Source organism: Rhinoderma darwinii, chromosome 3, assembly GCF_050947455.1.
Source record: "Rhinoderma darwinii isolate aRhiDar2 chromosome 3, aRhiDar2.hap1, whole genome shotgun sequence".
Lineage (NCBI taxonomy): Eukaryota > Metazoa > Chordata > Amphibia > Anura > Rhinodermatidae > Rhinoderma > Rhinoderma darwinii.
In genome coordinates this window covers 400,190,081-400,214,626 of record NC_134689.1, presented here as the reverse complement: position 1 = coordinate 400,214,626, position 24,546 = coordinate 400,190,081, and the positions used below count along the sequence as shown (strand labels likewise).

The 24,546-nt window shown below is 45.4% G+C and overlaps 1 protein-coding gene and 2 non-coding genes across 4 annotated transcripts; all 3 read right to left on the bottom strand.

Annotated features, from left to right (window-relative positions):
* Positions 1 to 4: 4 nt before the first annotated feature.
* On the bottom strand, positions 5 to 24,546 carry TNPO2 (transportin 2). 2 transcript variants are annotated; one of them, XM_075859105.1, is made up of 25 exons: positions 24,468 to 24,546; positions 21,170 to 21,283; positions 20,688 to 20,763; positions 18,948 to 19,097; positions 18,614 to 18,720; positions 11,586 to 11,719; positions 11,422 to 11,503; positions 11,124 to 11,246; positions 10,931 to 11,049; positions 9,883 to 9,943; positions 9,279 to 9,447; positions 8,935 to 9,087; positions 8,631 to 8,856; positions 7,383 to 7,554; positions 6,983 to 7,069; positions 6,700 to 6,807; positions 6,272 to 6,430; positions 6,102 to 6,189; positions 5,144 to 5,242; positions 4,934 to 5,029; positions 3,925 to 4,000; positions 3,739 to 3,838; positions 3,578 to 3,652; positions 2,851 to 2,997; positions 5 to 2,766 (listed from the first exon to the last, which is right to left on the bottom strand). In XM_075859105.1, the coding sequence occupies exons 1-24, from the start codon at positions 24,537 to 24,539 to the stop codon at positions 2,890 to 2,892; spliced, it is 2,754 nt and encodes a 917-aa protein (XP_075715220.1). In that variant the 5' UTR covers positions 24,540 to 24,546; the 3' UTR covers positions 5 to 2,766; positions 2,851 to 2,889. The 2 variants fall into 2 exon arrangements, with proteins under 2 accessions (XP_075715220.1, XP_075715221.1); XM_075859106.1 differs by lacking the exon at positions 24,468 to 24,546 and adding an exon at positions 24,391 to 24,454.
* Positions 7,174 to 7,245, bottom strand: LOC142751370 (small nucleolar RNA SNORD41). Its single transcript, XR_012882916.1, has one exon. It is a non-coding gene; the product is annotated as a small nucleolar RNA SNORD41 (small nucleolar RNA).
* Positions 18,829 to 18,898, bottom strand: LOC142751368 (small nucleolar RNA SNORD41). Its single transcript, XR_012882914.1, has one exon. It is a non-coding gene; the product is annotated as a small nucleolar RNA SNORD41 (small nucleolar RNA).

The window sequence follows — 24,546 nt, the reverse complement described above, 5'->3', positions numbered from 1 at the left end:
GACGTAATCAGAGAGGAGACTTTTAATGAAAAAGGGGTTGTCCAGTTTAGAAAAACCCATTTCTAAAATCCAACTAGGGAATTCTGAGTTAAAAGAAGGACATTTTGACGTTCAAGGTCCTCCTCTACTATCCAGAGCAGAGAACAGCCACATAAGGCCTTTTTTTTTTTTTCTCTAAAGAGGACCTGGCACACCCATGCAGTACAAGTGAAGTGCATTGATTTTAATGATAACTATGTAATACTTTAATTCTCCTGTAGGAGTGCTGCAGGAGAACCGAACACTCAATGCTAGGTTTCCCTACAGATTACAGGCAATCCAAAGTGAAACCGTTTTGTTTAGAACACCCTAACTCCATTTTCCCCAATACAAACAGGACAGTAGACAAGTAGAATCACAAAAAAAACTGCATTTTAGTTAACAAAAAAAAAAAGAAAAAAAAAATATACATAAAATGAGAATATAATTCTCATCTGAGCAAAGGTGCAAGCAGACGGCTTTACACTAAATACACTGCAGTTTTACCATAGGAAACATTACATCACAAATACCAATATACAGTCCCAGAATTCAACTGGAGCCTAGTGGTGTGCCCTACTATACAAAACAGGAAGGGAGGATGCTAATGAAACCTCGGCCCAGGAGCTCACGCTTCACCACACCTACCTGTACCGCCATCTAACTGCAGAAACCCTGCTCTACCTATTAAAACAGCCTCCCTAAACCCGCCCACTGGGTGGGCATGGCCGGTTTAACCCTTTCCTATACCCCCGCTAAGCCTAAAGCCATATCACACTCTAGAATCTCCCTTTTCACAGTGTCAGTCAAGTCTCAGACCTTTCCTCTACCTCCGCCTGCTGAAAACGGCTACAAATCTTCAGGAAAAATAAAAAATATATGTTTTCTATTCGGGTAAGGAAACTGGAATGTTGGTCACAGACCTCCGGACTCCACGCAGATACGGGTTAGATAACACCACTCCAAATGCCGAAGAAAAAAAAAAAATTTTACAATGGTGTTTTTCGACCCTGCGCTGGAATCGGATTGGCTGCAATGGGCAACCCTCCACTTTTTGTTTATTTGGGACCCATAGCTTTGTATCTGCCAAATAGGCCAAGATCTGAAGCTGCCTATATTCACTCTTGTATCCTACCTGGAATGACTTGATATACAATAGATTGCTCATGGCATCCACTGACTGGGCAGTGCCCGGTTATACACTCTTACGCTTTGCCACGCTACATCAAGAATTCATTGCCATAACTACTGCTCAAAAACAAGTGTACCCGGCGCACCACCAGCTGAGGACCAGACGTGCCATGTATTCAATTTTATCCGTCAGTTTGCAAACTGAGAATTTTGCAAAATGTGAATGAATTGGTCAAATTATGAAGGGCAGACAGTCCACAGTGGTGGCATCCGCCTCCTTGCCCATGACGTAAATGGACTGCTATGTTTTAAAGGCTCAAGAGTCCAGGATATCCCCCTGTCTAGTAAATTGCTAAAAGGGGTTCTATACTTTTATATAAATAGGGGTAAAATAAAATTGCCAAAAACTACACTACATTGCATTAAAATTTGGTCCCGAGTGCCATTATTGTGGGGGCACTGTGTACCTACCTCCAGACCGTCCCCAATGTCAGCGATAAGGGATCAAAGTTTGAGCAATAGCCGCCCAGTCCCACATACAAAATAAACTATAGAATCCCTTTGACGTGAACGCCTGTAAAGACTACGTCCGCACTCCTCCTCCCTATTGGTAATGCCCATTAAAAACTGAAGCCTGGATGCCATTTCCTACAGCTGGCAGAGCTGTGATTCCTTCATGTCTGAATGCCTGGCATAATATACAGTTATAAAAAGAGATTTCCACTGAAAAATTCATTTATTAACAATTACCTAATTATGGATTTGACTTTGCATTTGCACCTTTACCCACTAGGGGGCCCCCTGCTCATCCTTCACAAAATCACCTGTTCCCGGTCTGAACTCCATAGCAAAGTCTTTCACGATAATCTTGCACCCCCGGAAGCGATTCTACACGTGTAGATACTAAAATTTAAAAGTAAGAAATCTCGACCTATCCAAGACTCTGCAGTCGCGATAAAGGTTAGAACTTGAAAACTGATCACGCGGAGTGAACAATTTACCTCTTGTGCAAATAAGCAAGGGAGCAAAAGTAGTAAGACGCAAAAAAAAAATCCTCTCTCTCTCCTGCCCGACATAAGTCATGACTTTACAATCTCTTCCTCTGGCTCATCCTGGGCCTTTTAAATATGGCCGACCTTTCTTTCTGATCCTGCTGCGATTTCTTTTTTTATTTTGACCCTAACCTGCTCCGAACTGTAGGGGAACAGACAAATGTCTCTATAGCTGTAGATTCCCCCCTCAACCCTCCCGCTCTATTTTCTAACCCGCCTTCCCTGCCCAGTAACAGATCCGGATGTGGGACCAGCTCCTCCAGTACAGCCCTACCCCCCCACCCTACAAGGGTTAACATCTCAATCCTAAAACAACTTCCCCCCCCCCCCACATGCTCAGTTACTATAAAATAAAAAAAGAAGGTGGTCTCCGAGGGCGGGAGGGTGGCGTAGTGTTTGCATCCTCCTGTTCTCCGCTGAGGTGTCTTGGGAGACGGGTGGAAGGGGTCTGGAATGGAGGGATGTCGCTGACCCAGGACGCAGTTCCCTGAAACCCCGCTAAAGACTGGATGTGTGGGGTGTAGGACACCAATCTCCCCAATGACCTCATGGACCTAACAGGAACCTGTAAGGGGAAATTAAGAGACGATATAACAGCAGCTTCTTCCAGCAATGGCCCCGCCAAGCGGACCTCTTCCCTCATTCTTACCTCCCACGCTGGGTATGTGTAGACTTGCCCATGCTCACATTACACCCCATAGAACGCAGCCAGACGCTCCTTCAGCAGAGGAGGAAACTGCTCAGAAAACTGGTTCCAATTTTCCTCCCCGACCTGTTCCTTAAAACCATGCAAAATCTGAAAAACAAAGACAACAGCATAGGTCAGTAATAAGGACGTATAGGACCACATACACGGTCCATACAGGGGACAACTAAATGGCTTTCTTAAAGGGGCTCTCCAGGTCTATTGTTAGCAAGCCTATGAATGTTTAATCGGCAGGGGTCTGACTTCAATGAATGGGACGAGCTGCAGTACCAGGGACAGCCACTCGAACAGATGAGTCACTGCGCCTATGTAACAATAAGAGGGGGTGGAGGTCACCAATGTCCTGGAGAACCCCTTTAAAAACACACGTTGGCTGGACATGCACTTCAGCTGCCATACACCTCTGGATAGGCCAGTCTTTGTAGCTGGATTTATAAGATCACCAATGAAAATCAAACATGGCGGATGTGACCTTCTACTCCTAACATAATAATACGCAACTATAACCCTCATCATTCCAGCACATCACACTCCAATGCGCTGAGGCAGATTGAGGGGGACCAGTATTCCCACTATAGCACCCAGTACATGGACCGTATATACAGGTTATATGTAAGTCTCGGGACTTATAACAGACCAAAAACCTATAACCAATTAAAGCGGGACTGACCTTATAGAACATGTCCCTCAGATCATCTTTGGGGCTCACCCAGGAGGCCACAGCGTCGCAGAAAAAGATGAAATCCTAAGAGATAAGAGATGAACGTGTTAGGACTCTGGTGAGACCAGTCCCATAGAGGAAAGAGATCTGAGCCTCCATGCTCTAACTACCTGTACCACTCCTCCAGGATTGACTCCGATCATTATGCAGATCCCTCTGAAGGCCGAGTCCTTCTCCTCGTTGTCCCGGATATTACGCAGGGACGTACACCTGTCGTAGAACAAAGGATTATACTGAAAACCCCGAAATCAGATAGAAATACACATCAGGATGTAATGCAAGTGACAGCGACTTACCACGGCCTTATAAACTGCTGCAGCATGGGAGCCACTTCTTGGGGACATACACAGCCCAGGCGCCCAATCGTTATAGCTAGGAAAGGGGTTAAAAAGGGATTTACATTTATCCAGCCATCAGGTGACCATGTTAGACCACACAGAATATGAATGACGGGTCACGGATCCAGATCGGTGGGGATGTCCCGCTCTACATTGTAGCAAACCCATCAGCTGCATCAGTGTGTATTATAACATTGTGCTCAGTTTACTTGTAAGATGCCAAGTCAATTTAAAATAAAATCTGTCTTCACCTTGTCCTGCTTACACAGCTGAGGGTTTGTTACAATGTATCAGTGAACATCAGTTTTCCCCCCAGAGTATTGCCTAGACTGATACAATGCAACAAACCCTCAACTGTTAGAGGACAGAAAGGAGTTGAAGTCTTTGAATGTAATCTAAATTGAGTCTAATTGTTAAAGGGGTTGTCCAAGTCCAGGGCTGTTTGTTATACGGACGGCCTATCCAAAGGATAGGTCATCAGAATAGGATTGTGGGGGCCCGACACCCGGACTCTGCACCGGTCAGCTGTTCTAGCTGCCTCCAGGCGCCGGAAGCAGATGGCTCTGACCACAATATTGCGGCCGTGTTGGGCTACTGCAGCTCTGCTCCTATACAAGCGAATAAGAGCAGAGCTGCAGTAGCCCAACATGGCCGTCACACAGTGGTTGGGACCATCTGCTTCCGGCACCGATCCTGCAACGTTTCCAGCGCCCGAAGTCAGCCGATACAGCCGATTGGTGTCCGGGTGTCAGACCACCACCGATCATATACTGATGATCTATCCAGCCCCCAACCTGGACAACCCCTTTAAATATCTTGAAAACGGTGCGGAAGTGAGACCGGGTATAATACACAGCTGCAGATCCTTCCATTATACAATGATCAAACCTTATTCAGAGAAGATCTGCAAACCCCCAATAAAATAAAACATGAAGGTCAGAACAGGTAACGGCAGGATATAACCCACCTGTGTTTTCCAGGAGCGTCTTGGGCGTATTCGGCCGGTTGATAATTTCTACCAGGTTGTTGAGGACCATGGGAACGTACGGCTGCATCTCGGCCCCTGACGGAGAGAAGTGGTGTTTGCTTATCAGAACATTTCATCCCACAGAGAAGGACGGAGCCCACGCTCAGCATTGTATGAATGACATATACATAACTGTAGGAAGACACTCACCCATCTGCATGCAGATCTCCCCGATGGCCCAGGTGGCATTATTACAGACAGAGATGAACTCCGGATTTAAGTTGGTGCCGAGAATGGGCATAAATTCAGCTGTAAAGAGAACAGGACCGTCATTAGATTGAGATAACGGTCTGCATTACCTGTGCTGCTGGTAAGCTTGACCTCCCGTGTGACATCGGCGTACCCTCTATAAAGGCAAACCAAGCGACTGCTATGGGGTCCGTAATGAGAGGGGCGCCCAGCACTGAATGCTTCTCCGGCCTAAAATAGGGTCATAGTATCTTCCAACATCCACCACTAGGGGGCACTCACTACATAAAGGTTTTTACAGCTTCCATTGAATTCAATAGTAGCTGTATAAATGTATATGCTCAGAGCTCCCCCTAGTGGTGTGTTATGTGAAGAAAAGCAGGGGAATTGGAGCTGTATTGGCATATCTATCTATATACTTACCCCAGTTCTACACCCTAAATACATTGAAAAATAAGCTGATCAGACCGAGGGCCATATTTCTGAAGTACTTTTTGCGGCATATAGTTAATGATTAAAGTGGGCAAAGGCCTAGCGCAACTTCTTTATGAAAAAAAATCCCTTCACGGTTCTACTTCGAAAAGGGTCAGAAAACAATGCCAGGTTTGCCCATGGATGCTTTATTCCGAAAACAGTGCCACACCTGTCCATAGGTTGTGTCTGGTATTGCCATTGAACTACATTAAAGTAAATATAGGGATGAGCTGCAGTACAAGACACAACCTGAGAAGTGTGGTGCTGTATCACAATTGTCTGCAGATCAGTTACTATAGACTGTAATAGAACAGCTCCCCCAGTGGCCAGTGTTAAAATGCAGAATTTAAATGTTATAAAACAAGGCAGGACAGGACCACACCATATTGAATTACTACCAGAAATATCTGGGGTTGTAGAACAGGATAGTAGAGGGCTCACTTACAGATACAAGGTTTCACGTGCAGGAAACAAGCCTTCGTCAGGTCGCCAAGGAGAGCGAAGGAGCTCTGCCGAACCTCCGGCATTATGTCCTGCAAGCCAAAGGAGACCCTTCAGAAGGCGGTCACGTCACCAACGCTCAGGATTTACCAAGACCAAAAACAAAATTCTCACCTGCATGCACTGGAAAAGCAGCGTCATAATATTGCTTCTGGCTACTAACTGCTCGACATGGCCGCCCAGCCCCTCAGCCAGCCCGCTGAGCAGATCCAAGGCCACGATCATGAAATCTTTATCAGGAGCTTCATACTGGTCCGGATGTTGACTGTACATCTGCCAGACAAATAAAACAGGTCAATAGCCTGGCATAGCTTAATGGGTAACCACGTATTACATTACAGATGGAAACCGACATTACAGACGGAAACCGACCGCTGCAACAGGGAAACTCAATCTCCTACATGCAGACATTTTTCAGTATGTGTCCCTTTAACAACTGGCGTTTGATAGCGAAAAATGTCACAATGATGGTCAGATTAGGGACAGGGTGAGCCATGTTTGGCTGGCTCGGTGGTATAGGGGGGGGGGGGGAGACTACTAACCATGGCTTGAGCAAGGGTCTTCTGCACCAAAGTGACACACCGCTGATACACCGGCTCACAATAAGGTAGGAATCCACTCTGCAAGGCGGTCGCAATGGAGGACAAGCACTAGAGGAAAACGCTAGGTTAAAAAGGGCTGGATGACCGGCATCGCCTATTCCATTTACACAGCACCGGTATGTGAGGGGTCAGGCAGTATGAAAATAAAATACCATCAAATGGGATTCAGATTTCTGGTTCTACATCACACCCCCCCAACGACATCTAGTGGAACAATCCTTACCTCCAAGAGTGGGAAGAGGTCCTTATCTTCATCCTTCAGCTCATTCCACTTCTGGATAAGAGGGGGCATCAGTTTTTGAATGTACTCCTGGAAACATAGGGGACAAAGTCAGACGGTAGAGATTACAATGTAGACATTAGACATAGTATAGCCAGCATTTATATCATGTAGACCAGTGCTAGGAGTGATCTCTGGATCAGACAGTATGAATACGGAGACATCATGGATGGATTTCACGTAACACGTATCTGCATCACCTCCAGACGACCCCTCACTGCTGCGTTTATCACGAATTTAGCGCTCCCATACCCCAACCTCCCCAACATAGTACCACCGAGTTCCCCAAACTGCAGCCCTGTCTATATCAGGTACATCTCCTGAAGAGACCCACACTACTCACCGGCTGATTTAAATGGTGCCCCACTGAATCCGCCAAGGTGCCGATGGCGTCGTAGAGGATGAGGAGATTTTTGTGCTGGTATTTTCCAAAGGCAAAAACCAAAGTGTCCAGGATAAAACTTAAATACGGTACGAGCTCCGTGCAGGCTTCTTCCTCCAGGGTCGCAAATGCGCTGAGGAATAGAAGACGGGTCCGTGTGTATGAACATCCCACACAGAAATAGCACGAATCCCTTAAGGGGGGTTTTACACTGGGCAGACAAGCATTCATATAACGCTCGTTGCCGATAATTGGCCTGTGTAATCAGGGGAACGACCAAACGCTGGATCATCTGCTGATCGTATAGTTTTAAAAAAAAGTAAAATATCGCTGTCGGCAGCGCATCTCCCGGTGTAAACAGAGACGCGCTGCCGACATGATGATAATGTATGGGGACGAGCGATCAGAGTAATGACCGCTCGTCCCCATCCATAGCTCCGTGTGACAGGAGAAAACGAGCGCCGATCAACTATGTTTTGTTGATCGGCGCTCGCTGCAGCGGCCGAATATCGGCCAGCGCAAAAAGGCCTTAACTATTAGAAGGGTCCCCAAACGATAAGTTCATTACTGGGAGTCTAAAAAGATTGCATTGAGCTGTGCAGTTCAATGCAATCTATTGTTTCCAGTTATCAGTCATTTCAGGCGGACTGTATTGCTCCTTCAATGGGATGAGTGACAGGATATTTTATGTCACATCTCCATTGCAGAGAACCTCCAGAAACACAGACATATCTATCCACACACAATATATATATATATCGGACATCAGCCTTATAATGCTGCTGCAGATTTAGAAGCTGAACGCTTTAGGTGTAGCGGCCCTTTAAAAGAGTTTGTCCAGGATTAGATAAACATGGCTGTTTTCTTCCAAAATAGCGCCCCACCTGTCCCCGAGTCGTGTCTGGTATTGCAGCTCAACTCCATTGATGTGAATGAGGCTGAACAGCAATACCACACACAACCTGTAAACAAGTGTGGCGGTTTTTAAAAGAAAGCAGCCATGTTTTTCTAAACCTGCACAACCCCTTTAAAACAGAAAAGTGACACAAGATCATAACATGCATGCTGTGGTGCAATGTTCTTTATGTGAATCTTCACACTACTTCCCCCCAATGCAATGCAGCAGGATAACTGCACACATTTGATCTAATCATAAGCAAAAGTAAAGTATGCAGTATATTTAATGCTGGCGCTCCGTCAAATTGATACCTGCATGCTGCTTCCTGCACTCGCTTGTTGCTGTCCAGAATTCGCTTGAGCAGCTCAGTCATGAGGGGCTTCAGGTAGAGGTCGGGGGGTTGGCTGACCACCCAGTGTGCGTATCGGCTGAGGGTCCAGCAAGCGATGGAGCGGACCAAAGCCTTCTTATCGGACAGGCACTGGATGAGGTGAGGAATCAGCTCTGGCAGGTAGGGGATCATGCCCTGCATACAGCCTGCACGCAACAACATGAACTCAGAATTTTAAAGGGTTAAAATGCGACCTTGTGACCACCATACTGGAGATGGATTACCTTCAGCAATGGCCCCCAGCACCAGGATACCAGACTCCTTTATGACCCATTCAGGATGGAACAGCAGACCCTTTAGGAGCGGGAGTAGGTGAGGAAGAAGCTCGTCACGGAAAACATTAGCCAGGACGTCCAGGGCGGCAGCCGAACACTTCCCTGAGACGAAACAAATACAACGTCCTGTTAGTTTATACTTTACCCCAAAGAAGCCGAACAGTGAAATCCCAGACCTCTGATCAGACAGTATGAACACAAGAGACCCTCAGCGTAACTCAGGGGGAAGAAGCTGCATCACTTCTGGAGGTCCTTATTGTGAGGACAGAGCATTGTAAAGGAGCAACACATACTCAAATTCCAGTCAGACAGCGTGTCGTCGTCATCATCTTCGTCGTCGCCATCGTCCTCTCCTTCCGCTCGCTCTTCTTCGTGTTGCAGGGTCACAGTGCGAGACTTGTGAAACCGCGGCTTAATATCTTGCTCGCTGTCTGGGACAGTCTCGTCTTCCTCTACATCCCCCTGAGCAAAAAAAAAAAGTTATTACATTTAGGGTAATGGCCTTTAGGAACTGGCACCTTGTTGCTTGGGACCCCCATCAATCCTGAGAACAAAGAAATAGAGGTCCCTTTCAGCTTTCCCACTGCACAGCGGTGCTACCATTCATTCACTCGAGTCGGAAAAGCGGAGGGACCGTCATCCCTTCCAGAAAATGATGATGTTCTTCATTCATGTCTAAAGCACAACGAGAGCAGTGCATTGTGGGAGCTCAGCTGACAGTTACAGAGCGGTTAGTTCAGATGTCTGACAGCAGGGTGGCGATTAACTGCTGTCTGTTGCCACGGACAACCAGAAGAATTCTATAAGCAACTATGAAACATATGTAGGAGTAGCAGCTTGGAAGTCACCTGTGCAACCCCTCCAAAAAATATTCTCAGAATAGATATATACGCTTACCTTCAAGAGGATGATGTCTATCTCGTTGTATTTCATACCGTTCACCAAGATGGGAATCAGCCTGCAAGACAAACCGCAAATTTCTAGCTCCACTACCTGTAGAATTACACAACCATGCACAACACACAAAGCAGCAAGAATGGTATTCAGATTCTTTATGTGGGGCTACTTAAAGCGGCCCTCCGGCCTCAGGATAAAAGTTATAACTGTAAGTTGTATTACCTGGTGCCCTCTAGTTTTGCCCCGCTTTGTGGTTTCAAAATGGCCACAGCGCTTCTCAGACTGAGTCTAAGACACGCCCTCTGTTCACCAATTGGATGGAACTGCCCACGTGAGTAGCTTTGGCCAATCCGAGAACAGTGGGAGTGTCAGACTCTTAGTAATACAGATGGGACTGTAAAAGGGCACAACTAGAGGCACCAGGTAATATTACTCCATACACCCAATCATAATTTAAAATGTTCCGGGAAGTTGGGGTCGCTTTAATAGGCACAGCTATATGGCGGCAGCACCACCACCCCTAACCATACTTTACCAGTCATTAACTATCTCTCCTGAATATGCAGTTTCGAAACTAGAATAGTTATTACATATAGGGGTACAAAATCTTTCAAGTATAACTAACATTTAATAAAACTTTGGACATGTCAGACGTTTTGATTGGTGGGGGTCCAGTAGCCGAGACTCCCACCAGTCGCTAAGACATAGGGGAAGAAACGTTCAGAGGAGCGCTGTGCCGTTTCGTTTCTGTTTACGGACATCACATCACAGGAGAGACGATCAGAAACGAAGGGGCACAGCGCTCAGCAATGGGTCGAAGTTTCGGCACACAGACCCCCGCCAATCAAAACTTCTGACATGTCGAAAGTTTTATTCAAAGGTTAGTCCCACTTTGTGAGGATCTCCCATCAATTTACTGATGACTTTCCTAAACCGTTTCCTTCGTCTTGGATCTGTAATGATCAACCTGCTGTGAACTGTAAGCTCAGCGGGTCAGTCATCCTCCTCCCTAGACACATAAAAAGGAGGGGACATGTTGGCTACTTACTGCAGCAGGTGACTGGACAGAGCGTCTTTACAGATGGGTTGATCAGCCAGCGTCAACCAGAACTCACAGGCTTCCAGCGCCACGTTTTCATCGCTGTCCTGCGTCCTCTGCAGCATGTACTAGAAGGAGGAGGACACAACTGAGGGGGGCTGCCCGAATCCAACATGACCAAGTGGAAGAGACCATTACCTACCTGGATAATACTGTGCATGTGAGGCAGTAGCCGGTCTATCCGCACCTCCAGCAACATGACCAGAGCCCGACACACATTCTTACGGACCTCCGGGTCTTCGTCCACCGCAAGTGCAAAGAGGTGCTGAAGGAAAGGAGGGGGTTAATTATGCTCACACCGTCTACGCTGTCATGACTCCTACGCCCTTGTCAGTCACTCACATCCTTGAAAAAAAATGGCAGCTCGACTTCCTATATCCACCCCCCGCCTTAACAGACCACAGGACACAGACATAGCCACCGCTGCCTGGCTTACATACCTCAATGAAAGTGTCTATGTTATCCATGAGTGCCTGGGCCCGGTCCGTAATAAACTGGTTAACGCAGGCGATGGCGTGGGACCTGGAGGCGGGAGAAACGAGCTCGTAAGACGCGGGTACAAGTCGCCGGTTTATAAAGGGGACTGTAGAGTCACGTGACAAACCTGATTTTAGCGCTGCAGTGCTTGAAAAACTGGAGAAATTTGGGGATCATGATGGTCAGCGGTCTGTTCAGAGCGTCGCTGTCCAGGAGCTCGGAGGAATCCTCACAGATTTTTTGAAGAGCGCCAAACGCACCCTGGAAAAGAAGCAAATACAAAAAAAATGGCTGTAAGACGAGATAAAGGAGGTCTAACCACAAAGACTCCCAGAATCGCTAGAATGGGGGGGCACGAGCACTTGACCACCAGGATGGCCTACAAGGGTAGGAGTGTGCCATCTTGGCAGCTGCTGTATCATTTCACATTGTGTAAATATTACGCTGCTGAACCGGCCTACAAATCCGCACCAAAATCCACATGTGGCTTTCCTCGCAAATATAGCCGTGTATTTAATTAATTGCCATGAATTGCACTTCGAAAATCCACAGCATGTCTAGAATCACCTGTAACACCCCCTATATTGTACTGTACTTTCTTCTAGGGATGCACGATGCATAGAAACTTCAATACGGTTTCGATACTGTGCGTCCCCAAACGGTTCGATACCGTTATTTCATGTATTTAGATAATTAGCTGCGCGGCCGCACACCTCAGTATTGTAACACATGAATGTATGAGAGCGCGGCTGCAGCTGTGTAATACAACCATTGCCGCGTCCTGACATGTGCGCGTGGTCAGGATGATGCGATGCGGCCGGCGCTGCTCTAATGAGCGGCGGCACTGAAGACAGAACATGGCGGGCGCGCTGCAAAACACTCCCGTGTTCTGTCCTCAGTGTCTGAACTGCCGCTCATTAGTGCAGCCCCGGCCGCATCACCTCATGCTGACCGCGCGCGCACTTGTCTGGTGCGGAGCCATGACTGTATTACACAGCCGCAGCCTCGCTATATAACGGCGGAGAGCAGAGAAACTGCTCATCTCCGCCGCTATTCTCCTGAATGCTGCGATCAAAGCGGACGACCACCACCGCAGAATTCAAAAGGAAGTGAGAAGGGGGGGGATGCCCCTTGGATGAGGGCCATACCATATATGGACAGACAGCCCAGGGTCCATTGAAGGACCCCAGGGCTGTCTTACCATATTTCCTGTTAGGGCATACTTAGGTATGTCCTAACAACTGCCTGTGTAATATCCGTACAAAGGCTAATGTACTGGCATATGGATATATGCCTGTGTGCTATCAGTATATAGATATATGCCTGTGTACTATCAGTATATAGATATATGCCTGTGTACTATCAGTATATAGATATATGCCCGTGTACTATCCGTATATAGATATATGCCCGTGTACTATCAGTATATAGATATATGCCCGTGTGCTATCAGTATATAGATATATGCCTGTGTGCTATCAGTATATAGATATATGCCAGTGTGCTATCAGTATATAGATATATGCCTGTGTACTATCAGTATATAGATATATGCCAGTGTGCTATCAGTATATAGATATATGCCTGTGTACTATCAGTATATAGATATATGCCTGTGTACTATCAGTATATAGATATATGCCAGTGTACTATCAGTATATAGATATATGCCCGTGTACTATCCGTATATAGATATATGCCCGTGTACTATCAGTATATAGATATATGCCCGTGTACTATCAGTATATAGATATATGCCCGTGTACTATCAGTATATAGATATATGCCCGTGTACTATCCGTATATAGATATATGCCTGTGTACTATCAGTATATAGATATATGCCAGTGTGCTATCAGTATATAGATATATGCCTGTGTACTATCAGTATATAGATATATGCCTGTGTACTATCAGTATATAGATATATGCCAGTGTACTATCAGTATATAGATATATGCCTGTGTACTATCAGTATATAGATATATGCCTGTGTACTATCAGTATATAGATATATGCCTGTGTACTATCAGTATATAGATATATGCCTGTGTACTATCAGTATATAGATATATGCCTGTGTACTATCAGTATATAGATATATGCCTGTGTACTATCAGTATATAGATATATGCCTGTGTACTATCAGTATATAGATATATGCCTGTGTACTATCCGTATATAGATATATGCCTGTGTACTATCCGTATATAGATATATGCCTGTGTACTATCAGTATATAGATATATGCCTGTGTACTATCCGTATATAGATATATGCCTGTGTACTATCCGTATATAGATATATGCCTGTGTGCTATCAGTATATAGATATATGCCTGTGTACTATCAGTATATAGATATATGCCTGTGTACTATCAGTATATAGATATATGCCTGTGTACTATCAGTATATAGATATATGCCTGTGTACTATCAGTATATAGATATATGCCTGTGTGCTATCAGTATATAGATATATACCTGTGTACTATCAGTATATAGATATATACCTGTGTACTATCAGTATATAGATATATACCTGTGTACTATCAGTGTATAGATATATGCCTGTGTACTATCAGTATATAGATATATGCCTGTGTACTATCAGTATATAGATATATGCCTGTGTACTATCAGTATATAGATATATGCCTGTGTACTATCAGTATATAGATATATGCCTGTGTACTATCAGTATATAGATATATGCCTGTGTACTATCAGTATATAGATATATGCCTGTGTACTATCAGTATATAGATATATGCCTGTGTGCTATCAGTATATAGATATATGCCTGTGTGCTATCAGTATATAGATATATGCCTGTGTGCTATCAGTATATAGATATATGCCTGTGTACTATCAGTATATAGATATATGCCAGTGTACTATCAGTATATAGATATATGCCTGTGTACTATCAGTATATAGATATATGCCTGTGTACTATCAGTATATAGATATATGCCTGTGTGCTATCAGTATATAGATATATGCCTGTGTACTATCAGTATATAGATATATGCCAGTGTACTATCAGTATATAGATATATGCCTGTGTACTATCAGTATATAGATATATGCCTGTGTACTATCAGTATATAGATATATGCCTGTGTACTATCAGTATATAGATATATGCCTGTGTACTATCAGTATATAGATATATGCCTGTGTGCTATCAGTATATAGATATATGCCTGTGTACTATCAGTATATAGATATATGCCTGTGTGCTATCAGTATATAGATATATGCCTGTGTACTATCAGTATATAGATATATGCCTGTGTACTATCAGTATATAGATATATGCCTGTGTACTATCAGTATATAGATATATGCCTGTGTGCTATCAGTATATAGATATATGCCTGTGTGCTATCAGTATATAGATATATGCCTGTGTACTATCAGTATATAGATATATGCCAGTGTGCTATCAGTATATAGATATATGCCTGTGTACTATCAGTATATAGATATATGCCTGTGTACTATCAGTATATAGATATATGCCTGTGTGCTATCAGTATATAGATATATGCCTGTGTACTATCAGTATATAGATATATGCCAGTGTACTATCAGTATATAGATATATGCCTGTGTACTATCAGTATATAGATATATGCCTGTGTACTATCAGTATATAGATATATGCCTGTGTACTATCAGTATATAGATATATGCCTGTGTACTATCAGTATATAGATATATGCCTGTGTGCTATCAGTATATAGATATATGCCTGTGTACTATCAGTATATAGATATATGCCTGTGTGCTATCAGTATATAGATATATGCCTGTGTACTATCAGTATATAGATATATGCCTGTGTACTATCAGTATATAGATATATGCCTGTGTACTATCAGTATATAGATATATGCCTGTGTACTATCAGTATATAGATATATGCCTGTGTACTATCAGTATATAGATATATGCCTGTGTACTATCAGTATATAGATATATGCCTGTGTACTATCCGTATATAGATATATGCCTGTGTGCTATCAGTATATAGATATATGCCTGTGTACTATCAGTATATAGATATATGCCTGTGTGCTATCAGTATATAGATATATGCCTGTGTACTATCAGTATATAGATATATGCCAGTGTACTATCAGTATATAGATATATGCCTGTGTACTATCAGTATATAGATATATGGCTGTGTGCTATCAGTATATAGATATATGCCTGTGTGCTATCAGTATATAGATATATGCCTGTGTACTATCAGTATATAGATATATGCCTGTGTACTATCAGTATATAGATATATGCCTGTGTACTATCAGTATATAGATATATGCCTGTGTGCTATCAGTATATAGATATATGCCTGTGTACTATCAGTATATAGATATATGCCTGTGTACTATCAGTATATAGATATATGCCTGTGTACTATCAGTATATAGATATATGCCTGTGTACTATCAGTGTATAGATATATGCCTGTGTACTATCAGTATATAGATATATGCCTGTGTACTATCCGTATATAGATATATGCCTGTGTACTATCAGTATATAGATATATGCCTGTGTGCTATCAGTATATAGATATATGCCTGTGTACTATCAGTATATAGATATATGCCTGTGTACTATCAGTATATAGATATATGCCTGTGTGCTATCAGTATATAGATATATGCCTGTGTACTATCAGTATATAGATATATGCCTGTGTGCTATCAGTATATAGATATATGCCTGTGTACTATCAGTATATAGATATATGCCTGTGTACTATCAGTATATAGATATATGCCTGTGTACTATCAGTATATAGATATATGCCTGTGTACTATCAGTATATAGATATATGCCTGTGTACTATCAGTATATAGATATATGCCTGTGTACTATCAGTATATAGATATATGCCTGTGTGCTATCAGTATATAGATATATGCCTGTGTACTATCAGTATATAGATATATGCCTGTGTACTATCAGTATATAGATATATGCCTGTGTACTATCAGTATATAGATATATGCCCGTGTACTATCAGTATATAGATATATGCCTGTGTACTATCAGTATATAGATATATGCCTGTGTACTATCAGTATATAGATATATGCCTGTGTGCTATCAGTATATAGATATATGCCTGTGTACTATCAGTATATAGATGTATGCCTGTGTGCTATCAGTATATAGATGTATGCCTGTGTGCTATCTGTATATAGATATATGCCTGTGTACTATCAGTATATAGATATATGCCTGTGTACTATCAGTATATAGATATATGCCTGTGTGCTATCAGTATATAGATATATGCCCGTGTACTATCAGTATATAGATATATGCCTGTGTACTATCAGTATATAGATATATGCCTGTGTACTATCAGTATATAGATATATGCCTGTGTGCTATCAGTATATAGATATATGCCTGTGTACTATCAGTATATAGATATATGCCTGTGTGCTATCAGTATATAGATATATACCTGTGTACTATCAGTATATAGATATATGCCTGTGTGCTATCAGTATATAGATATATGCCCGTGTACTATCAGTATATAGATATATGCCTGTGTACTATCAGTATATAGATATATGCCTGTGTACTATCAGTATATAGATATATGCCTGTGTACTATCAGTATATAGATATATGCCTGTGTACTATCAGTATATAGATATATGCCTGTGTACTATCAGTATATAGATATATGCCCGTGTACTATCAGTATATAGATATATGCCTGTGTACTATCAGTATATAGATATATGCCTGTGTACTATCAGTATATAGATATATGCCTGTGTGCTATCAGTATATAGATATATGCCTGTGTACTATCAGTATATAGATGTATGCCTGTGTGCTATCAGTATATAGATGTATGCCTGTGTGCTATCTGTATATAGATATATGCCTGTGTACTATCAGTATATAGATATATGCCTGTGTACTATCAGTATATAGATATATGCCTGTGTGCTATCAGTATATAGATATATGCCCGTGTACTATCAGTATATAGATATATGCCTGTGTACTATCAGTATATAGATATATGCCTGTGTGCTATCAGTATATAGATATATGCCTGTGTACTATCAGTATATAGATATATGCCTGTGTACTATCAGTATATAGATATATGCCTGTGTGCTATCAGTATATAGATATATGCCTGTGTACTATCAGTATATAGATATATGCCTGTGTACTATCAGTATATAGATATATGCCTGTGTGCTATCAGTATATAGATATATGCCTGTGTACTATCAGTATATAGATATATGCCTGTGTACTATCAGTATATAGATATATGCCAGTACATTAAAGTTTAAAAGTAAAAACAAAAGTAATGTTAAACTAAAAAAAATAAACCAACACCTTTTTTACAATAAACATTAAGTCTCAATACATAAAACATACACATATTGGGTATTGGCGCGGCCGTAATAATCTCCAGAACAATTTTTTTGCATCATTTATGATGTGTACGCTGTAAAAAAAACAAAAAAAAAAAACTGCTTTCTATCGCTTAATGTGAGGCGCGAGGTGCGATGAAACTAACCTCCATGTGCCTGACATTAATAGTAATTAACCCCATCATGTACCTCACACATTAACCCATTATGAATGAGAAACATTATTACTGTTGGCAAAGTATCGAAATCGCAATACCACACGAAGTATCGGTATCGAAGTCCAAATTGTGGCATCGTCACAGCCCCACGTGTGAACCCGGCCATTGTGTCGTGTTTGGATCACTGCAGTATTTTATAGGACCGCCCAAAACGGTATAACGTGGTAAACTACGGGTAGCGGCATTGTGAGCCAGTCCCCTTAACCTTTTCAGGGGGGGAATAGGGCGGAGGATGAAAAATTATATTCCCTGGTTCTGTGTCTGTGGACGGGAGGGAGGAGAAGGAAAGATCACCGCCTGTTTCTATCATCTCTCCCCCTGTACAGCCTCCAGTGACGCCAGGGGTGGGGGTTACAGGAAAATTTCTTTGTTATCACCCCCCTTACTAATGAGAGAGATGAGATCTCCATCACATTTTTTTTTTGGGGGTGGGGGTCCTATATTTTCCTACTAATAGGGTGAGGCGCCTAATCAGAACGTTTACTTGTTCGTTACCTCACAGGTGTTGTAATCCTCCGAGTTCAGCAGGTTGCAGAGCTGAGGTAGTAGTTCCGGCCAGGTCTGCAGCTCTCCCTTTGATGCTATGGTGGTGATGAGAATCCCTGGAGAGAAAACACATTTCAAATTAAAAAAAACATACAACTAATGGGAACGCACAATGGAAGTAAAGACAATGGGTCCAGATTTCGGCTGCCGTGGCGTGTGTGTCCCTGGATCAGACAGTATGAATACAAGGACCATCAGTGGATATCAGGTATACATCATCTGCATCATATCCATGAGCCACAGCAGAGGGCGCCGCAGATCTCTGGAAACCATCCGGACTCACCGATGGTGGCTCTTATAAGGGACGACGAGTCTCCGATGCTGGTCAGACATTCCTGCTTGATGAATTCAGACACTGGCTGGGGGAAGCTTTGGTAATGCGCTTTTACATTGTTCTTTAGGATCAAACCACTCAACGACCGTGTGGGTTCATCTACAATACAGTGGAGAGGATTATGCTCCGGTAGTTATATGACATTACAGCTAGGTATGGGTAGTGAAAAGAAATAATAAAATCATCACAGCTCCACCAATACCGTGTGCCCACAGAATACACCCAGGACGGGAACCCACGCACCCACAGAATACTCCCAGGACGGGACACCACGCACCCACAGAATATACCCAGGACGCACACCACGCTCCCACAGAATATACCCAGGACGCACACCACGCTCCCACAGAATATATCCAGGACGGTACACCACGCTCCCACAGAATATACCCAGGACGGCACACCACGCTCCCACAGAATATACCCAGGACGGGACACCACGCACCCACAGAATATACCCAGGACGGGACACCACGCACCCACAGAATATACCCAGGACGCACACCACGCTCCCACAGAATATATCCAGGACGGCACACCACGCTCCCACAGAATATACCCAGGACGGGACACCACGCACCCACAGAATATACCCAGGACGGGACACCACGCACCCACAGAATATACCCAGGACGCACACCACGCTCCCACAGAATATATCCAGGACGCACACCACGCTCCCACAGAATATATCCAGGACGGCACACCACGCTCCCACAGAATATACCCAGGACGGCACACCACGCTCCCACAGAATATACCCAGGACGGCACACCACGCTCCCACAGAATATACCCAGGACAGCACACCACGCTCCCACAGAATATACCCAGGACAGCACACCACGCTCCCACAGAATATACCCAGAACGCACACCACGCACCCACAGAATATACCCAGGACAGCACACCACGCACCCACAGAATATACCCAGGACGGCACACCACGCTCCCACAGAATATACCCAGGACGGCACACCACGCTCCCACAGAATATACCCAGAACGCACACCACGCACCCACAGAATATACCCAGGACAGCACACCACGCACCCCCAGAATATACCCAGGACGGCACACCACGCTCCCACAGAATATACCCAGGACGCACACCACGCACCCACATAATATACCCAGGACGCACACCACGCACCCACAGAATATACCCAGGACGCACACCACGCACCCACAGAATATACCCAGGACGCACACCACGCACCCACAGAATATACCCAGAACGCACACCACGCACCCACAGAATATACCCAGGACAGCACACCACGCACCCACAGAATATACCCAGGACGGCACACCACGCACCCACAGAATATACCCAGGACGGCACACCACGCTCCCACAGAATATACCCAGGACGCACACCACGCACCCACAGAATATACCCAGGACGCACACCACGCACCCACAGAATATACCCAGGACGCACACCACGCTCCCACAGAATATACCCAGGACGCACACCACGCTCCCGCAGAATATACCCAGGACGCACACCACGCACCCACAGAATATACCCAGGACGGGACACCACGCACCCACAGAATATACCCAGGACGCACACCACGCACCCACAGAATATACCCAGGACGCACACCACGCACCCACAGAATATACCCAGGACGCACACCACGCTCCCACAGAATATACACAGTATACAGTATACCGGGCATACCTTCAGACTTGAGCCGTGTAAGCACAAAGATAAGATAATTGTTGAAGTCAGGATATTGGTTCAGCTGCTTCAGTTTCTGAGAGAGAGAGTTCAGGACAAAACTGAAAGAAGCGACTGATCACCTGCTGCGACACAGGACTTGAGCGCTGCAATACAGCCCCCTCCACCTACATTCTGCTACTTCCTGACTGTTCACATAACAGCACAGTTCTCACACCTACATTTCAACCCTACAACATTACACAGAAAAAGGTGTCCTATTGGAAGTGAACAATTCTCAAATGTAAGAAAACTAGGACTGGAGGGTCATATAAAAACTAACCATAGAGAATCCAGATCCTGTCTAGAGTACTGGTCAGAGGAGAATATGAACCCAAACCCCTAAATATCTGCTATGTAGCACAAGTAATACATTATTTTTTATAATTTATTATTAATAGAGCAACCATTATAAGATCCACAGCATAAGATGGAAAGGATACATCCTGGACAACTCTCTGTGTGGCTGTGTCCGGTGACTGAGAGTCCTTTAAGAGCTGTAGGACTTGCTGTAATCCTTCCTCATCCGGGCGCCAGTCCATGTTCACAACCGCTAGCTGCAAGCGCAGGTGCAAAAAAAAAAAAACACACAACGATGTTCAATTTCAATGGGATCTTTTGTGAACAGCAGTACTTGATTTCTGCCAGCGGAGGTCACTGTTGTACTGTTTCATCTAAAGTATACAAATATGTATGCCAGCTTTATATCTATCACAGCTCATCTGCTCTAATCTCCTGAAATACTCTGTGCTGCTAGAACAGACTGACAACAGGGTCAACCAATTCTCTACTTATTGCCCTCCTCACCAAATTACATTGCCCCTGACACGTGTTGCCCACTACTTGCTAACAAAACCACTCAAGTGAATCACTACTTCCGGAAGATTGCTACACCTCTGCTTAAATATTCTGTGCTGCTTTAAAACCCTGCGCTTTCAAATATATGCCTGTGACACAGCGGCCAGTGAAAGTAGATGGGCTCACACAATTTGATCAAAATGTGCGCTAAATGGGCTCACTATTGTAAGTAGATTCAGCAGCAATGCATATCTATTCATAGTGTTTAGGTGGCATTAGCGTTTGCGGTCACTATTTCTGTATATTGTAGCTGACCAGTGAACGTGACAGTCCTCTGCATTAATATGGCACCTGTTCCACATCCGCCAACATAAATATGGCGCCATGTCTCAGCTGTTTGTTATATGACAAAAATACAACAGAGCATCAACCAATGACAGTTTACTTTCTAGCTTAGACAATAAACGCTGAACTTTGATTGGATGTTACGCGAACTGAAGATATTTATCTCAACTAGTCCTCAATCCAAGAACAGCTGCCCCCAGATCATGTCTGCACCACCTCTGATCTTGTCGCTCGGAGTGTAGATTCCAGATCACAATCTTTTCCGGTCAGTAATGCAGTCCTGTCTTTCTAGATCACATCTGTGTGTCAGTCATTCTGAGAAGTCACCCCAAATAACCAATGTAGATCCCAGATCCTTCCATACAGAGTGCAGACACTACATCCTGCTCCTCAGCAGCACGTGTACGAATCACATTATTCCTGGCTCCTCAAACATCAGTAGATCCCAGACCACGTGCTCCCCAGTTACTGCCCTGCCTCCAGTAGATCAACTCTACCATCATACAAATTAACCCAAGTAGATGTCAGAACCCCACCACCCCTTATGTGATAATATCTTATCCCTGGCGAATGGGCAGATCAAAGATCTTATCTAGTCACGTAGATCTTGATCAACCCCCCACCACATTAGATCCTAGATCATATCCCTCCACGTGGATTTGGTTGGATTGCATATCCCACATACTCTGGGAAGAACCTGGACCCTATCCCTTCCACTATCCGTCTGAGAAGATCCCTGATCTTATCTATCTGAGAAGAACGTAATTCCAGTCTCCCTCAATCATCTCATATATTCCCAGATTCCCGCACCAGGAAGATCCCAGATCATGTCTCCAAAATCTAGCACCCACAGAGAAGATCCCAGTTCCTGCAATTTGTCTGGGAAGTTTCGATTTGCATCTTAAAGATCTAAATTCATATCATCCCCCCCCCCCCCCATCACAGAGAAATCCCATGACACCACCTTTCCTAATTCGGGGAAGATCCCAGATCCTGCCCCCCTTCACACCGACCATGAGAGATCCCAGATCCTGCCCCCCTTCACGCCGACCAGGTGAGATCCCAGATCCTGCCCCCCTTTACGCCGACCAGGGGAGATCCTGCCTCCTTCACGCCGACCAGGAGAGATCCCAGATCCTGCCCCCCTATACGCCGACCAGGAGAGATCCCAGATCCTGCCCCCCTTCACGCCTACCAGGAGAGATCCCAGATCCTGCCCCCCTTCACGCCTACCAGGAGAGATCCCAGATCCTGCCCCCCTTCACGCCTACCAGGAGAGATCCCAGATCCTGCCCCCCTTCACGCCTACCAGGAGAGATCCCAGATCCTGCCCCCCTTCACGCCTACCAGGAGAGATCCCAGATCCTGCCCCCCTTCACGCCTACCAGGAGAGATCCCGGATCCTGCCCCCCTTCACGCCGACCAGGAGAGATCCCGGATCCTGCCCACATTCACGCCGACCAGGAGATATCCCGGATCCTGCCCACATTCACACCGACCAGGAGAGATTCCGGATCTTGCCCACATTCACGCCGACCAGGAGAGATCCAAGATCCTATCCCCCTTCGCGCCCACCAGGAGATCCCAGATCCTGCCCCCCTTCGCACCGACCAGGAGAGATCCCAGATCCTGCCCCTCTTCGCGCCGACCAGGAGAGATCCCGGATCCTGCCCGCCTTCGCGCCGACCAGGAGAGATCCCGGATCCTGCCCCCTTCGCGCCGACCAGGAGAGATCCCGGATCCTGCCCCCTTCGCGCCGACCAGGAGAGATCCCGGATCCTGCCCCCCTTCGCGCCGACCAGGAGAGATCCCGGATCCCGCCCCCCTTCGCGCCGACCAGGAGAGATCCCGGATCCCGCCCCCTTCGCGCCGACCAGGAGAGATCCCGGATCCCGCCCCCCTTCGCGCCGACCAGGAGAGATCCCGGATCCCACCCCCCTCCGCGCCGACCAGGAGATCCCAGATCCCGCCCCCCTTCACGCCGACCAGGAGATCCCAGATCCCGCCCCCCTTCACGCCGACCAGGAGAGCCCAGATCCTGCCCTCCTTCACGCCGACCAGGAGATCCAAGATCCTGCCCCCCTTCACGCCGACCAGGAGATCCCAGATCCTGCCCTCCTTCACGCCGACCAGGAGATCCCAGATCCTGCCCCCCTTCATACCAGGTCCCAGATCCCACCCTCCAGACTGACCACGGTAGGTTACTAGATCCTGCCCTCCAAACCAACCAGGCCAGATCGCGTGATCACACCCCCTCCTTGCTCAGTAGATCTCCCCTCACAGACCACTCTCCTCCAATGGAAGATTCCTACATGACCCCCATATAAACTGTGAAGATGGCGGACCCGTTCATGTGTTGCGTAGACCGGAGATTGAGTCCGCGGTTTCCGTCACCCTCCCGTCTCTTGAGCCCCCAGCAGTAATGCGGCGCTACATTCCCCATATATCCCACTACCGGCCCGGCCGGCTCCCACCTGTAGATAGCGCATGGACTCCCACTCATCCCGGACCAGTCACCAACCTGTTCCCCCTTCTTCACCACCACACCCCCGCCTCGTTCCCTCCCCTCTATCTCCTCCGGGGTCCGGTGCCGCTCACCTCGCAGGGATGGAGGAGACTCGCAGGCGGCGGAGACACAGAAAGAGAGAGAGCGCGGGCTGATGACGTCATTCGCACC

Coding starts and splice junctions, on each gene's coding strand:
- TNPO2 (XM_075859105.1), bottom strand. CDS start 24,539: ATGACGTCATCAGCCCGCGCTCTCTCTCTTTCTGTGTCTCCGCCGCCT. Junction 19,098..20,687: donor TACACGGCTCAAGTCTGAAG/GTATGCCCGGTA, acceptor ACTGTATTGTAG/ATGAACCCACACGGTCGTTG. Junction 3,839..3,924: donor CAGCAGTTTATAAGGCCGTG/GTAAGTCGCTGT, acceptor GTTCTACGACAG/GTGTACGTCCCTGCGTAATA.